Source organism: Cryptomeria japonica, chromosome 2 (assembly GCF_030272615.1).
Source record: "Cryptomeria japonica chromosome 2, Sugi_1.0, whole genome shotgun sequence".
In the NCBI taxonomy this organism is placed as follows: domain Eukaryota; kingdom Viridiplantae; phylum Streptophyta; class Pinopsida; order Cupressales; family Cupressaceae; genus Cryptomeria; species Cryptomeria japonica.
In genome coordinates, this window is record NC_081406.1 from 628490861 (window position 1) to 628509596 (window position 18736).

The window sequence follows — 18736 nt, forward strand, 5'->3', positions numbered from 1 at the left end:
TCTTGTTACAGTGCAAGCTTATTCATTATGTCTTCATTTAGCAATATGTAGACAAAGCAGGTTCATCCCGCAGTGAATTGGTTAAGATGCGGCATTGTTAATGGTGCCACCAAGGTTCAAATCACGCTGGGCTACTGTGAGCGCAGGCTTGTGCCTTCGCTGTTCCAATGGGCTCACGATTGTGAACCATTACGGTGTAAATGCTGCTGTTGGGGTGGTCCCCGCTCTATCACCGAAAAAACAAAAGTAGACAAAGCAGCCACAATGAGTACTCAAGAGAAGTTGGAAGAGTAGTACATGGAATAAGTGGATATCATGCAAAATTTAAATTCTGAACAAGAGAGTTGAAGAAATGGCTAGGTTTACATAAAATTTGAGTAAAAAATGTTATAAAAAATAAAGCTATTGTAGAAGGCAGCAGGACAACAAGCCAACACAAAAAATTCATATCCATTTTATAAGGCTGATATCACCTACTTGTTCATACGAGGGTGCTAACCAGCACTATGAATGAAGAACCTAAACACAGCTTGTACAAATCACGACGTTGAATGGCAAGAAACAACATCCTGGAATAGAGATGTTTGTCATAATCCAATGGCAAATGCAAGCACACATCAGCTAGCACCAAAAATTTAGGGAATATGAATGATTTGGGATAGAAGAGTTGCTCTATTGTATGCCAAAATGGGTCTACAATACAAAAAAACTTAACCAAGGAAACTAAGACAGTCATGTGAGAAGAACCCCTCTACAAAACAATTTAATGCCACAACAGTTGCCCCAATGACTTCAAAGGTGGCACATAAAGAAAGAAAGGAATCAAGATGGAACTTTTGCAGATATCTCCTCATCCTCTGATTATTCAAAAACTCGAGGTCATTCATAGCTGGCTCAGAGAGGAGTCTTTAGAAAAGCAAAAGAGAAGAGATAAAAGTGGCATACACCACCTACAGAACAATTGATTCTCAATTTTGATCATGTGTCACAGGGCAACCCAGGGGCCTTGAGTGCCAAGAGCTTAATTTGAGATGAAAATGGCAAGCTGGTTGGAGCATTATCAAAAAGTTTACCTATGGGCACCAATAATGAGGAAAAGTTCACGGCTTTGCTGGCTGATTTTAAAATGTGTGAACAAAAGAACATCAAGTAAATTGACATAGAAGGGGATCCAATGATATGCATTAAGACAATTAGATCTGGAAAAAATCAAAATTGGATTAAAAAGCCTAATAAATCAAATCAAGCAAACCTTGGATTAAATGGAAAACTGTTCAGTACAACACAATTATCAGGAGGGGAGCAGGGTGGCAGATGCATTGGCTAATCGTGGGATAGTCCAAATCCAAGACGTGATTCTAGTTATTCTAGTTGATGATCCTGGTGCTTGTATTCACCTCAATCTGCTTGCGTGAATGGAGGATGGAGTGCATGACAGTCGCCAATAATGAGGCAGCACTCTTCCCATCCTCTCAATATGCATGTCAATCTTGATGAATCTTGATTTGGAACTCCTTCCCATGCAGAGAGGTGATGTTATATTTGGATGTCATCCTCTCAATGGAGGTAATCGAACGTCAATTCAAATATTGTTCTAGGAGTGGTCACTTGCACATGTAGTGACTCTTTTCCAAAACAACTAAATCGATTGTTCTGCATCAGCTCATAGCATGCTGGGAGTGCCATTGCACTATTCAGAGATCTGTGGGAAATCAAGTGAACACAACCATGAAAGATTTTACATAGAGCTTTTCCTGTCCAATATAGTGGACTTAATGGGCTGATGAAGTTAGGGAAAGCTGGTCGCAATAAATTTTGTGCAAAGTGTTCAGGGAAAGGGTAGTGGAGGCAGTTGGAGTTTACAACAAAAGTAGAAGTGACTGCCTGGGAGGACTATTCTCAAAGCAGGCCCTCATGGAGAACAGCTCCACAAGGCAAGCATTGAAGCTTCTACAAACAGGTCTACTAAAATGTAACCTGGAGTACAGAAAATTTCTGAAGGATTATGGGGATGTAATCACACACGAGATGGAGACATAGATTAATGGAAGATTGAGGGGCTTCTGTATATCTTGCATTATAATTCACATGGAGGATATGTATCAGAGGAGGATGGTGAGGAGGAAGGCTTTGTTGATGAGTCTGAGGATCAATCTTTTTCGAGGACCACTGGCTGAAACATATGTAATCTTTTGTTTAAGTTCAATAGAAAGGGAGCTGTCCCCTTGGCAGCAATTTACAAATCAAAAACTAAATAAAATAAAACATATACATGTATATAAATAGTTTATTTCCATAAACAAATGCATAACAAAATTACCTAAAGTTACTCAACTTTATAAATTCATAAGGTGTTTCAGAACAATCAACAAGAGTTGTAGTCATTGGATGTTAAGGCTAGGCCTCAGAGATTTGTAGAATAATGTTGTTATAGTGATGTTTGTTGTAATGTCTCCACTTTAAAATATAATTTAATAATATAAATAAAATAGACTGCAATATTTATGACAGTCATACTTAATTTCATATACATTAGAAGTTAGTGTACTCACAGTGAGATATTGAAATATTTCTAGTCCCAAGCTGTTAACCAGTTCTGATTCTTTTTCCTGAGGAATGGTGTGATGCTGTTAGGGAGAGGCAGAGTAAAACCAACTCATGCTAGATGAGCCCCAAGGATGAAAGAACTCAGGATCCTGAAATCTGGGCTGTAGGCCCCAAGGGTAAATGGACTGAGGTTCCGGTAATCTGGGCTGCATTAGAGATGGTATCATTGCACCCTGGACAAGCAAGTCTCCCATTCAGGACTAGGAAATCAGAAGGAGATTAAGGTTAGGCCTGAATAAGGGCAATACCTACTGTACTATGAGCAACCTAAGTATTTAATATGACAATTAATGTATCATGATAAGTAGTAATGTATGTTTCCCTTTGGGAATTGACAGCCTATAAATAGGGGACATTACAAATGGTATCAGAGATTTGAACCTGCCATCCTGTAGGGTAAAGATGAATCAATGAATCATTCTAATCAATAAGAAGAAATCTAACAATGCATGTATTCACGTGTAAGCTTCGTGTTTTTCATGTGTATGCTCCGTGTTTGTTTCATATTGGTAGATGACTCAGTTTGAGAAAATTAAAAATTAAAATCGACATTGCTTGAGGACAAGCAAATTTGGGAAGGGCAGACTGTGATGTCTCCACTTTGAAATATAATTTAATAATAAATAGTAATAAAATTAAAATAGAAAAGAATAAAAATAAAATAGACTGCAATATTTATGACAGTCGTACTTAATTTCATATACATTAGAAGTTAGTGTACTCACAGCAAGATATTGACATATTTCTAGTCCCAAGCTCTTAACCAGTTCTGATTCTTTTTCCTGAGGAATGGTGTGATGCTATTAGGGAGAGGGAGAGGCAGAGTCAAACCAACTCATGATAGATGAGCCCCAAGGATGAAAGAACTCAGGATCCTGAAATCTGGGCTGTAGGCCCCAAGGGTGAATGGACTGAGGTTCCGGTAATCTAGGCTGCATTAGAGATGGTATCATTGCACCCTAGACAAGCAAGTCTCCCATCCAGGACTAGGAAATCGGAAGGAGATTAAGGTTAGGCCTGAATAAGGGCAATACCTACTGTACTATGAGCAACCTAGTTATTTAATATGACAATCAATGTAGCATGATAAGTAGTAATGTATGTTTCCCTTTGGGAATTGACAGCCTATAAATAGGGGACATTACAAATGGTATCAGAGCTTTGAACCTGCCATCCTGTAGTGTAAAGATGAATCAATGAATCATTCTAGTCAATAAGAAGAAATCTAACAATACATGTATTCACGTGTATGCTTCGTGTTTTTCATGTGTATGCTCCGTGTTTGTTTCATATTGGTAGATGACTCAGTTTGAGAAAATTAAAATCGACATTGCTCGAGGACAAGAATACTTGGGAAGGGCGGACTGTAATGTCTCCACTTTGAAATATAATTTAATAATAAATAGTAATAAAATTAAAATAGAAAAGAATAAAAATAAAATAGACTGCAATATTTATGACAGTCATACTTAATTTCATATACATTAGAAGTTAGTGTACTCACAGCAAGATATTGACATGTTTCTAGTCCCAAGCTCTTAACCAGTTCTGACTCTTTTTCCTGAGGAATGGTGTGATGCTATTAGGGAGAGGCAGAGTAAAACCAACTCATGATAGATGAGCCCCAAGGATGAAAGAACTCAGGATCCTGAAATCTGGGCTGTAGGCCCCAAGGGTGAATGGACTGAGGTTCCGGTAATCTGGGCTGCATTATAGATGGTATCATTGCACCCTAGACAAGCAAGTCTCCCATCCAGGACTAGGAACTTGGAAGGAGATTAAGGTTAGGCCTGAATAAGGGCAATACCTACTGTACTATGAGCAACCAAGTTATTTAATATGACAATTAATGTAGCATGATAAGTAGAAATGTATGTTTCCCTTTGGGAATTGACAGCCTATAAATAGGGGACATTACATTTGTTTATAATGAAACAGAGAAAAAAAACTGTCTACTATATGATAATCTAGGACCCAACTACAAACAATGCAAACTAAATAGTAAATATGCATAGCTTATCAAATGAGCTTTAAATCTTCAACAAAAGCATTCCCTTGCATGTTTGTAGCTTGCAATTTCTGTAAAGCAAAAATTAAATTACATACCGCATATTGGCGCTGCTTGAGATATGGTCTATTATCATCACTATGCCATCCTATGCTTGCCCCTTTAGTCCAACTGTAATAATAAACATATAATGACATTAACTAAATAAACTAATTATATCAGGCAAAGGAAAAAATAAGATTAAAAATATTAATTAAGCATTTCCCACATCCTCATTTGATTTCTTCCAGGCTTCACATGGTTAGTCTAAAAAAATTTACTCCATAGCAAGTAGGGTATATCAATAGAATGCCTAACCACAAAGGTTGAACCATAAACACATAATTTCTCTAATTGTACTTGAAAACACATCTTTGTAGTATAGAGTGGAGAGCTAAATACCTAATCAGTTAAACTTGAGAAAAAAACAAATAAGTGAGAAAAAGGTAGAGCATAAGAAAGAACACAATATATATAGGATACATATAAAGACCTATGCTATACATAATTGTTTGTTCCTGATCAAAAGTTCAAGAATTGCATAAGATGGAAAGTTCCAGAATTGTGTAAGATCTAAATATCCACTATAGTATGTAAAATATTCTATAACTAAAGTAATATGAATAGACTCATCTGCTAAATAGCCTAAATCTTAAACAGGTTTATATTTGCTTTTCTCATAAGATTAAGATTAGTCAAGTTTCCTTTACTTTAGTTATCTGAGTGTTTTTCAGTTTGGTTTACACTTTATAGTACAAAAAGCTAAAGAACCAATAACTATCCACTACAAACTTCTATCCAGCTTCTGTCATAAATAAAATCAACCTTCAAACGATGTTTAGATTAATCTAGATATTATTAATGATTTCATCTCTTCCATTGGACCCAACCTAAAGGTTTGTAGGATGCTTTTTATCATCTGGCTATTAATATTATGATTTAAAAATACCACATGATCATCCAATACAGGTTCTATGGTTGAAAATAAAGAAAATATTGTTTTTTTGTCAAGGTTCAAATATTTTATCATTGTTTCAACCAGTTCCTAACTTGTAGAAATCATTTAAATGTATTAAATATCTAAGTTGCCGGTATGGATATGGGTACGGGATTTTTTTTCCTTGGGTACAGTGTGTATATATACATATATATGGATACACATATACATATATGCATGTATGTATGTATGTATGTGTGTGTATGTCTACATATATGTATATGTGTCTATATGTGTGTGTGTCTATATGTGTGTGTGTGTGTGTGTGTGTGTGTATAGAGATGTAATTTTGTGCCCTAGATCAGTAATCAGTTTTATGTCCTTTAATTATGCCCTAGTTTGTTAATCAGATTTGTAACATTTTAGTAACACATAATTTAGTAAACTCAGAAATGAAGGAAGTAAACAAGAGACAAACACACATACCCTGGGAAAACCTCCAAGGAGGAAAAACCCAGTATTAAAGACCCACAAGTCAGATTATATATTCTCCCTTAAAATCACAAGTACAAATACTTAGCTTCCTTGTCAGATCTGATCCCTTTTGTATGACAAATCTGCACTTCTAAGTTCTTCAAGTCTGTACCAAAACAGCCTATGTCCTCTTGGACAATTTCGCACAAATCTGAACAATTTCGCACCCTCCTTGTGAATTCGCACCTTTTCAGGCAGAGCTAATTCGCTTGACTTGAATGAAATGAATGAAATGTCTTTTGCAAAGTATCCTTATTTATATGCACCTTCACCTTTATTATTGCAAGTCGGCCTCCTTTCTTTTGGCGCCAATGTAGTTATTGTGGCGTGTGTATTTAGGATGGCATGAGGAATAGGGCTGGGCTTAGACTTGGGGTCACGTTACCCTTTAGGATAGGGCCCAGACCTAAATGGGTTTGGATGTTGCCTTAAGGCAATCCGAACCCATGTATAGACCTAGTTACAAACAACACTCCCTCTTAACTAGGGAAGAAGAGAATACATAATCTGAATTTTTTTTTAGAGTTCCATCTAGCACACAAGCATAGAATGGATCTATGCACACAAGCATAGAATTACATCTTCCACCTAGCACACAAGCATAGGATGGTTCTAGCACACAAGCATAGAAAGTGTAATACACAAGTGGGTCTTTACATAATTACAATTATCCATCTAGCACACAAGCATAGATTGGACACAATTCATTCTTGCACACAAGCAAAGAATGATCAAAGTGTTGCAGATAGAGTCACTGAGGTTGAAGCTCCCTCTCAATCAAGGTTCCGTTTTCCACAACTCCAAGTCTGACTCTGAAGTACTCGAACTTCACTCTGGATAAAGGTTTGGTAAGGATGTCCCCAACCTACTCATCCATGCTAATGTACTTTAGGTGAATTGCGCCTCTTTGCACCATATCCCGAATGAAGTGATAGTGTGTTTCAACATGTTTGGACCGGTTATGGAATACAGGATTTACTCACATCTTTATATAGCTTTGATTATCACAATGAATGGTGGTAGGACCACTAGTTTGACCAAATAATCCAACGAGGAGTTTGCGAAGCCACACTTCTTCTCTGGATGCAACAGATATTGCAATGTACTCAGCTTCTGCAGTGCTCAATGCTATGGAAGATTGTTTTCTACATGCCCAAGAGATCACTACAGAACCCAAGTTGAAGTAGATACCCGAAGTACTTTTCCTGTCCTTGACACTTCCTGCCCAATCTGAATCTGAATAGCCTTCCAGGAAGATTGAAGTGTTAAGTGAATACTTCAGCCCATAACCAATAGTGTCACGCAGGTATCTTAGGATGTGCTTGGCAGCCACCAGGTGAACAAGTTTAGGCAAGCTCATGAACTAACTGAGGGCATTCACAGCATAACAGATATCTGGCCTTGTATTGACTAAATACATCAATGATCCAATCAGCTGCCTGTACTCAGATGGATCTTCAAAATCAAAGTTAGCTGCTAAAACACTTAACTTCTTTAAGTTAGATTTCATAGGAGTATGCATAGGTTTACAATCCATCATTCTAAATCTTTTCAAAATATCAATAGTATATTTTCCTTGACTTAGAAAAATTTCATTAGATTTTTGCCATACTTCTAACCCTAGAAAGTAATGCATTAGACCTAAATCCTTCATTTCAAATTCTGAGGCTAATTCTTCCTTACATCTTATAATTAATTTATTTTCACTAGTGAGAAATAAATCATCCACATACAAAACCAAAATAAGCATATCATCATTATAAACTTTTAGGTAAATGTTAGCATCAGCATCATTCTTATGAAACCCTAAGCTTAGTAAGTACTTATCAATTCTTTCATACCAAGCCTGAGGAGCCTGTTTGAGCCCATATAAGGCTTTCTTCAACCTGCAAACATGAGAATCTCTTTTATGGATTACATAACCTTCTGGTTGCTCAATATAGACTTCCTCCTCAATAACACCATTGAGAAAGGTTGTCTTAACGTCCATTTGATGGAGTTCCCAACCTTTGGCTGCAGCAATAGCTATTATAGATCTAATAGAAGTATATCTAGCAACAGGAGCAAAAGTTTCTTCATAATCTATTCCTTTCTTTTGAGAAAAACCATGAGCTACAAACCTAGCTTTGTATTTTTCAATACTACCATCAGCATTATGCTTAATTTTAAACAACCATTTAGAGGAAACAACAGACTTACCTTTGGGTCTGGGTACAATGTCTCAGACATCATTCTTGATGATAGACCCATAGTCTTCATCCATGGCTAATTTCCAAGCATGATGGGACATGGCTTCTTCGACATTGTGAGGTTCAAACTCAATGATATTACACATCACAGAAATGTAGTTGGCGTGATTTTGGAATCTCTTGATATCTCTAAAGGTTCCTCTGGGAGCAGCAAATCCTTCAACATCTTGAATCGTGTTTCTAACCCAAAGTTGTCTCTTCTTGCAGACTACAATATCCTAAGGTATATCGGTAGAGTTCATGGGTTATGTTGGGTCATTTTGAACTTCCTGATCCGGAAGGTCAGTAGACTCCTCTTGTATCTCAGGGTTAGCATCAACTGTTGAATCTTGATTTTCAATCACCATATCATTATTGTTAGATAATGAACCTTTATATCTTTTGAAAGCAATATCTTCTTCAAAAGTTACATCTCTACTTACCTCAACATACCTTTGACCTAAAATGTAGATCCTGAAGGCTTTTGAAGATTCGCTGTATCCCACTAAGATGCCTTTCTTTTCAAAAGGATCCAACTTGGTTCCTTTTTCTTTAGGCACATGAACATACACCGAGCTCCCGAATATCCTTAGGTGGCTGATGTCAGGTTTGATTCTTGTAAAGGCTTCTTCAGGAGTCACATTCTTTAGGGCACGATGAGGACATCTATTCTGAATATAAACTGCAGTTTTGGATACTTCCGCCCATAAAAAAGGTTGCAGGTCTTGATCATGGATCATGGCTCTTGCAGCTTCAACAATGGTCCTGTTCTTTCTTTCAGCAACTCCATTTTGCTGAGGATTGTAGGGAACACAGAACTCCCTCTTAATTCCTGCTTTAACACAAAAGTCATAGAAACTACCTGAGGTGTATTCACCTCCATTGTCAGACCTTAAACATTTAATTCGATTTCCTGTAGTATTTTCAACTAAGGCTTTGAATTCTTTAAATCTGTTTAGGACTTCTTCAGATTCTTTAGATTTAAGAAAGTAGATCCATGTTTTCCTAGAGAAATCATCTATGAAGATAACATAATATAGGAAACCACTAGGAGATGCTACAGACATAGGACCACATAAATCTGAATGAATAAGTTCTATTTTTTCTTTAGTCCTACTATCGCTTTTATGAAAAGGATTTTTTACATTCTTACCCATTGCACAACCTTTACAAGCATCATCATGAGATAAACTAAGTTTAGGCATACCTTTAACCATTTTACCGAGAGTGGGAAGGGCTTGAAAGTGTAGATGTCCAAGTCTTCTATGCCATAGCTCGCATGATTCAGGGGCCTCATGAATGAGAGCTTGAATTGGATTAGCTGCAAGCTTATATAAACTATCACATCTATTTCCAATAACACGAGTAGTTTTGAAATTAGATTTCTTAGACCAAGCGAGTACTTTCCCTTCAGAAAATGCTATTTGCAAACCCTTATCTTCTAAGGCAGAAATGGAAATAAGATTTCTTTTAATACCAGGTACAAAGAGAATATCACAGAGTTGTAAGGAAATACCAGAATCTAGTTTAAAAGAGGTGGTACCAGAACCTTTTACCGAGTATCGAGCATCATCACCGATTACCACATGAAGGTTGGTGTCCTTTTCAATCAGATCTGAGAGATGCTCACGAAAACTTGAGATGTGTCTGGAGGCACCACTGTCAAGTATCACGTATTACTGTACGTAGGAACATTGCTGGATAGAGCAGAGATGAGGAGATAATCCTCACTTTGTTCGGCAACTTCATTTAAATTGACTTCCCTTTCCTTTGGATCATTCTGACAATCTTTGGCATAGTGACCATACTTATCACATTTGAAGCAACGAATATGAGAGGAATCTCTTGACTTCTTCCTTGGATCATAGGAGGAGGATCTAAAATCTTTGCTTCTCTTTTCTTTCTTCCAATGTCCACCTTTCCTAGATTTAGCTAAGAGAACATGATTATCTTTGTGAGAGTTCTTGAGTTTTCCTCTTACCCCAATTCGAGATTCCTCTTCGATGCAATCAAATTGAAGATGCTCAAAGTTGGGACGATCGGCTCTTCCACCAATGCTACGAATGAATGGTTCCCATTCATCAGGTAGACCATTTAATGCAATCATAACAAGATCTTTATCTGAGATTTGGCAATCAAGAGTACTTAGCTTGTCCTTTAGTTCATTGATCTTCATGAAGTAGTCTATGATTGAGTCTTCTTCTTTCATTTTCATGTGAAGAAGTTGTTGTCTTAGAGCAAGAGCCCTGCTGAGGTTGTTGACTTCATACATCCCTTCCAAGTGTTTGATCATTTCCCTGGCAGACACAAACTTTGATATGACGGTGACAAGATGATTCTTAACGCACTCAATTATGATCTTCCTAGCCTTGAGGGAGTCTTTCTTGAACTGTTTCAGCTCTTCAGCATCTTCTGGAGGGGACAGCCCTTCTTCTTCTACGAATTTCAGCAAATCATTTTCTTTAAGGATCAATAGAATACAGACTTTCCAAGCAGCAAAATCAAGTGCTCCATCAAGTCTATCTTCAGCCCTCAAACCTGACATTTTAATCTGAAAAGAAACAGCAGCTATATGCAACAAATGATTCACTAAAATCAGAAGTTAGAGACACCTTAGCTCTGATACCATGTAATTTTGTGCCCTAGATCAGTAATCAGTTTTATGTCCTTTAATTATGCCCTAGTTTGTTAATCAGATTTGTAAAATTTTAGTAACACATAATTTAGTAAACTCAGAAATGAAGGAAGTAAACAAGAGACAAACACACATACCCTGGGAAAACCTCCAAGGAGGAAAAACCCAGTATTAAAGACCCACAAGTCAGATTATATATTCTCCCTTAAAATCACAAGTACAATACTTAGCTTCCTTGTCAGATCTGATCCCTTTTGTATGACAGATCTGCACTTCTAAGTTCTTCAAGTCTGTACCAAAACAGACTATGTCCTCTTGGACAATTTCGCACCCTCCTTGTGAATTCGCACCTTTTCAGGCAGAGCTAATTCGCTTTACTTGAATGAAATGAATGAAATGTCTTTTGCAAAGTATCTTTATTTCTATGCACCTTCACCTTTATTATTGCAAGTCGGCCTCCTTTCTTTTGGCGCCAATGTAGTTATTGTGGCATGTGTATTTAGGATGGTGTGAGGAATAGGGTTAGGCTTAGAATTGGGGTCACGTTACCCTTTAGGATAGGGCCCAAACCTAAATGGGTTCGGATGTTGCCTTAAGGCAATCCGAACCCATATATAGGCCTAGTTACCAACAACAAGAGAGAGAGAGAGAGAGAGAGAGAGAGAGAGAGAGAGAGAGAAATACACGCACACACACATGCCAAAAAAATTAATATTTAAAGAAATATACAGAATTTTAAAACTAAATATATTTGATAGTATGATACTTCATCATTGATCAATACCAAATGCCAATATGGTAGTGATGAAGATAAATATAGTTGCCCTTCAGAATGCCAAAATGAGAAAGGAGAGATTGAAGAGAGCAAAATGATCTTTGAATTGTGGGTGAAATGATGCTTTTAGGGAGGTTTTTGGATTTTCGATGCCATAAGAAGTTAAAAAATGTCTTTTTTTTGTTATTTTTTGGCACTCAGTGCCTTTCGATACCCTAGGTATGATACCATGTGTGTGTGTGTGTGTGTGTGTGTGTGTGTGTGTGGTATCATACAATCAGATGCTGCCCAGATGAAGTATTATACTATCGTCTCCCGATGAGGTTAATTTTGCCCAGATGGAAAAGATTATAAATATTGCTCAAGCTGATTCTCAACCAATGGGGCAAAACTCAGGAAATAACTCTAACACCATTGATATAACCATGGTAGCGGATACATTCATATTCCCTGATCAAGAGGATGATGAATCAAAGGTTGAAACCTATGATGCACAAGCATTTTAGAATACAAGGGGTACCTACAACTTGAGGAATCAAAACAAAGGACCATTCACAACATCCACTCCACCCAAAAATAGTCCCAAACCAGCTAAGCCTAATGCTAACAACAATCTGGTTCCACCTAAAGGATCCTACAGTGCACAAGCCAAGGCTGATCAAAATAGGACTAATTGGTCAACCAAGGGATCCTATAACATCACAAAAGAATTGGGAAATACATGTACCATTATGGCACTTCTTGATCTATTGCTACACTGCCCTAGCCAAAAGGAGGCACTCTTGAAACGCCTTCATCAGACTAACCCTTTCAAAAGTGAAGCTAAGGTGACGCCTTAACCAGACCAACCCTTTCAAAAGTGAAGCTAAGGTGACGCCTTAATCAGACTGACCCTTTCAAAAGTGAATATGAATGAGGATTCTAATACAATAATGTACCAAGGTAAAGTAGATATACCTCCCTTCTTATTAAGACGATAATAGAAATCTTCTAGTCATTGAGTGAAGAGGATTTTTAGGACTGCGTGCTCTGGCTAAGTTTAGACAATACCTAGTTTGCAGAAGATTTACTGTCAAGAACAACTATAAGAGACTATGATTCTTTTTGAACCAAAAGGATCTAAATGATAGATAGCAAAAGTGAGTTAGCAAGTTGCAAGCCTGTGTCTTTAATATTGAGTACATGAAGGGAAAGAATAGTATCTTGGCCGATGATTTATCATGAAGACCTCACTTGTGTTCTATACTTGTGGAATATGCCAAGGATACATTGGCAAATGATATATTGGAAAGAAAGAAAAAAGATAAGTACAAGGTGGTGGAAGAGTTCATTCTCTACAAAGATAGAATATATCTCATCCTAGGATCAAAAATGAAAGAAAAGATTATGCGGGCATGCCATGATATTCCATTAGCAAGTCATCAAGGTTGCTATAAAACATACAAGCAAGGGAAAGATTTTCTTGGAAAGGCCTCAAAGGAGATATTTTGAAGCATATTAGGGGATGTATGGTTTGTCAAAGAAACAAAGTGGAGCAAACATTTCTAGCCGGTTTATTACAACCCTTACCAATACCAAATCAAAATGGGAGAACATTTCCATGGACTTCATAATAGTACTTCCAAAGGTACAAGGAAAGGATTGTATATTTGTGGTGGTGGATAGGCTAAAAAAGTATGCTCATTTTCATGCAATATCTTCTGAATATAGAGCACCACAAGTAGCTGACCTCTTCTTTAGAGAAATCTTCAAACTAAATGGGTTACCCAAAAACATTGCTAGAGATAGAGATGGTAGATTCCTCAGTTTATTTTGGCAAGAACTCTTTAAGTTGGCAAGGGAACTAGTTATCACCCACAAATGGATGGGAAAACTGAAATTGTAAATAAGTGTCTTGAAGGATATTTACAGAATTATGTACGACGACAGCACACAGCATGGGTCAAATGGCTACATCTTGGAGAATATTGTTACAATTCTACTCATCATATGTCAATAGGAATCAGTCCTTTCAAGGCACCATATGAATATGAGGTAATATCATTTGGAGATTTGATTCTCACAAATAGTAGAGTCCCTGGAGCAAGAGACTTGGTGCAACAAAGTGTGGATATTTTAAACGCACTCAAAGACAACTTCCAACACGCCCAGAATCAACAAAAAATGTATGCCAATCGTCGAAGATCTAAAAGAAAATTTGAAGTTGGAGACTCAGTCTTCCTAAGGTTGCAACCTTATAAATAACCCTCTATCAAGGGAAGTGGCACTAAGAAACTCCAGCCACAATTCTATGGGCCTTATAAGATTATAAGAAGGATCAGTGAAGTTGCTTATGAATTGGAGTTACCCACAAATAGTAATTCATAATGTCTTTCACATATCTCAACTCACTAAGGTGTTACAGCATGTCCTAAGTATCCCCCACTTGAGGCCATCATTAACATGACAGAAAAAAAAATTATAAAATAAGGTTATTCTAGAATATCTAACTAAATCAAAGAATTTGCCTATGGAGGATGCCACTTAGGAAGGAGCAGAAATTTTTTATCATCCCCACTTACAATTGCTTGTGGACAAGCAATCTTGTGAAGGGTGGACTGTCATTCCCCCACCAAGGAACCACAGCCCTTAAAAATCACAATGTGGCATTTTTAATAAATAAAACTTGGGAGATGTAATCATAAAAAAAAAGTGATTCAATAAAGGAGTCGATCAAGGTTAAAAGGGCAGTGATTTCCAATAACAAACATATAAAAAAGTTATTAAAATGCAGGGCAGTGATTAATTATGAAAAGACGTAACTCTTGGAAAGGACAAAAACATTGAAGAGGTGCGACTCCCTCCAAATAGAAGATATAAGAGGTAGCACAAACCATTTGGGAGACGCGTCAATTCAGAATATCAATTCAGAACAGCAATTCAGAAATACACTCAGCAATAAATATAATTCCAAAAATCAACCCTAGAAGCCATCATTTAAAAAACATTCAAGTATTATTCAAGATTGACATAGTCAATCCATCAAGAAATGTTAATTAGCAATAGTCAAGCAAATACATCTAGTTATCAGTTTTGAATTCTACATAGTATTGGCAAATCAGAAGGACGAAGTCCCTTCCGGGCTCACGAGAATGGGAAGGTTGGGAACCTTTCATGGTCTTAATCAGTTTGGATCCAAATCTTGGTCAAGGAGGACAAAACCCCTCCCAGGTGGGTTAAGGATTAGAAGCACGGCAATCCTTTTATGCCCTTGACATGCTAGGGGCAGGGTCCTTGGTATTGTCACTGTTGAGTTAGAGACAAAACCCTCAAATTAAGCAGATTTGCAAGTATTTCCAGAAAATTCATGATTTGATCAGCTTTGGGTGTTGTGGTGTAATTTGTTGACCTCAATATATATATCATAAATTTGTAATCTTTGATTAAACTATATTATCATATTTTGAGGGAATATTATTGTTAAAAGGAATATCCAAAAGGGGAAATTACATTCAAACTATTTATGGCATCAGCTATCATGTTATGGTATGATTCTACAGCATATATTCACTTCCCTTATCTCAATTTAGTTCAATTTAGCCGGATTGAATACAAAGACCCATATTTAAGCATTTACATGTGGCAGTTTACTCGCTGCTTGCATCTCTGTTCTACAATTTAGAAATATGGTACAGTCAAAGTTTAGTTCTCATCTCAGAGCTATTGCCTAATCCGAAGGCCGCATTGGACTTTCTTTCAATTTGGTAATGTTATATCCGTAGTCCTAAACCTAAGGAAATTGAATTTTCATATTCTAAGCTCTCTTATATTGTATTTTTTAAATGTGATAATGCACCAATTCAAAGATCTGGAGATTTTAAATTAATCAACAAAGTCTAACAGTAGGAGATTGTTCTACAAATATTTATGGGTTAGAGTGCAAGATTGATCCAATAAAAATTATTATCATCTGAATCTTTTTTGTGTTTATTTTGACAAACAACTATTACAGGTTTTGAACTTTAGAGATTTAAATAAGGTATCGTACCATTAATTCAAGTGTACTACTTGGTGCGTGCAGCATGAATTAGTTAAACTAGGGCATGCAACTAATGTTGGGTATCAGCACTACTACATAGTTTATATTTGTATACATCAAGAGATATCCTTCTCAAGGCATCTATAGCACTTTTATGTGAAAAAATGATTAAAAAACTAGACACCTAAAAAAAAAAATCTCTAACAATTATATATATATATAAAAAAAAAAAACCTAAGGAAGCAAGAAGAATGCTATCATCAGAACCAAAGAGGCTTCTTCGAATATTTGTACTGGCAAAAAGAAAACAAAAAATAAATTGGGTAAATAATGATCTAAATCAAAGTGCGTCGATCCGTTGCCGTTTGTGATTCTGTCCTTTCGGTTTGCTTATTTATGGGGTGTACTCTGTGTAATCTTTGCACTTTTAAATTAAAAAATCACTTCTTCTCTTTTAAGAAAATCGGCCTAATTCTCAATATTCAGGAACTAGATTTGTGAATTTCATGTCTGAATAGCCATCTGTACGTTCAAAAAAGAGCAAACCTAAAAACTTTTCTTTCTTCTTTTTTTGAAAAAGGGGTATTTGTTTATAATGTTTATCACATACCTAATGAGACCGGTGAATTCTATAAAGAGCTCCAACTGACAATCAAAGAAATCTTCTATGCTCTCCCTCAGCTTTTCTGAGCATATCATTGGCATTCAATTCACTAAAATTCTTACAATAGCATTCAATATTGCTATAAACCCCTCCAATTTTATTACACATAAAAAGAATAAAGGCGTTTAGTTACCTCTGATAGGGATAAAAGGCATGATGAGATAAGCACAATTGGTGGCAATCAAGTGTGCAAGGGTAGTGGAGAAGACATTAGCTCTGTACCCAACTGTGCTGCAACTCTTGTGAATAAATTCCAGCTCCTGGATGTTATTAAAAAATAAATAAAACACAATTCAAGATATAATTTGAACCCTCTGAAATTTAGGATTTAATAAACACAAAACTGGAGAGTAAAACGATTATATATACCTTGCAGGCATCATGAGAAAGGAAGCCTGGAAGGATCAGGCGTTTTTTTCCCAACATTTATGTGCCAAAACTGTTGTATCCCTCTAAGAAATTTATCCGATACAATTCGAATAAGTGTCTGCATTTCCCATCAAAATTAGAGGGTTTGGACAAGAATTTCAATATCCCTAGGTCAATCTACAGCACGAGACGGCATTGTTATTGTTTTTCTTTCCGTTCTAATTTGAAAAAAAAAAAGTGATTTTTATGAAATTGACGTAGGATATTTGAAAAAATAAAAGCAATATTGTAAAATTAAAGATATTTGAAATATAGATTTAGTATAAGGATATATATTTGAAGGCAGATAAAACACACCCTCCAATCAAGTATATATATGGTAGTGTGTTAATGAGTGAGGTGAGTAAATTAATTATTAAAAAGATATTTGTAGGAATTAAAAGAGTATTTCAACTGATTTAAATAATTTAATAAAGATTATAATTAAATATATATTTAAATATAAATGATATGATAAGATTTTGTTTTTTGAATTTGATAAAAGGTAGATTTAAATTAATATTATGTGATGATAGATGTTTGTAAATTGAACTCTGAAAATAGATTTTGTATTAAAGAGTTAAGATTATTGGATTTCAAGGAATTGAATGTTTGGAATGCGATCATTGCATTAATCTTATTTAGGGCACAATTTTGTCTTGGATAGAACCGATCTTCAACACATGTAGAACTCATTGGCTTAGTGATTTTTAAGGTAAGTAAAATAGTGGTATGATATAAAGGGGCATATTGGAGCTTGCAATGCAATTTAACTCTCTTGCACCTTAGTCAAGCCAAAAGATTAAGTTAACAGTAATAGTCAAAGAGATAATGAGTGGCAATGAATGTCGATGTGAGTTGGTAGTGGAGGTTGTTAAGTTGGCCACTGCATCTTCTTTTTTTAAGTATGATGCAAACTAATGAGTGATTGAGCAATACTTAGTGTGTTGATCCAAGAGAATCTACTAATAATATTTCCTATGATAATGTTAAAAGGAAGTGAGATAAGCGAAAACAACTTCCTACACCAATATAATGAAGGAAGTGCAATCTTTTCTTCAAACCCTTAACAGTGACAATATTGGTGCACATTAAAACAACTTAAACAATTTTCAAAATTGTAACAAACAATAACACCAAAGTTACATGGGGAAAACCTTTTGGGGGAAAAAAATCACTCTAAAAGCATACCCCTTTGTATTGTCAGTAATCAAATGTGATTACAATACAATCTTAGAGAAAAGATCATTAACATAAGTCTTCAACAATGACAATGATTCTTGAATGATTCTATTAGCGTAATAGTACTTGCAAAAACATAATCTCTATACAAAAAATGCAAAAGTATCCAATATATAGGAGTGATAATGAAAAATAGGAAGACGTCAAAGGTGGATGCCAAGGATTGCCACATGGAAAGACTCTAAAACTTGCAAGCTCTCAAACAACTCTTGTTGACATGAATAGTGTATGCATGCATGCAACACCCGTGTATGTAAAACACTATCATAATTGGGACCCACCTACCATAGTCATCTCCAATCCCAATACCTTCCTCAACATGTACATATTCACTCCTATACATGTAACGCACCTGCATGCATGCATAGACATTAGGGCCCACTTGCCATTAACCAATCATAATTGACTCTTATATTGTCATAATCTGTCATTTGACAAGTTAGTTAGCAAATCTATCATAATTAGTCATAAGAGCTCTTACAACATGACACGTGCCACCAATTTAGCTTCATAGTGGGGTCCACCAAGTCAACTCCTATTTCCACATAATTAGCTTGCATGTCACCCTAGTCACCTACCATGTAGGATGCCACCTTGCTAAAGTAGGTCCCACAAAATGAAATCATTAAACGAACGTAAAA

The 18736-nt window shown here is 36.2% G+C and overlaps 1 protein-coding gene across 2 annotated transcripts in view; it reads right to left on the reverse strand.

Annotated features, from left to right (window-relative positions):
• Positions 1 to 17050, reverse strand: part of LOC131078657 (uncharacterized) — a 36530-nt gene extending 19480 nt beyond the window's left edge. For both annotated transcript variants that reach the window (XM_058016401.2, XM_058016400.2), the window contains exons 1-4: positions 16815 to 17050; positions 16579 to 16705; positions 16392 to 16467; positions 4714 to 4786 (exon numbers count right to left, since the gene is read on the reverse strand). In XM_058016401.2, coding sequence (XP_057872384.2) covers positions 4714 to 4786; positions 16392 to 16467; positions 16579 to 16705; positions 16815 to 16871 — 333 coding nt within the window. In that variant the 5' untranslated portion in view covers positions 16872 to 17050. The remainder of the gene's footprint in view (positions 1 to 4713; positions 4787 to 16391; positions 16468 to 16578; positions 16706 to 16814) is intronic.
• Between the last annotated feature and the right edge of the window lie 1686 nt (positions 17051 to 18736).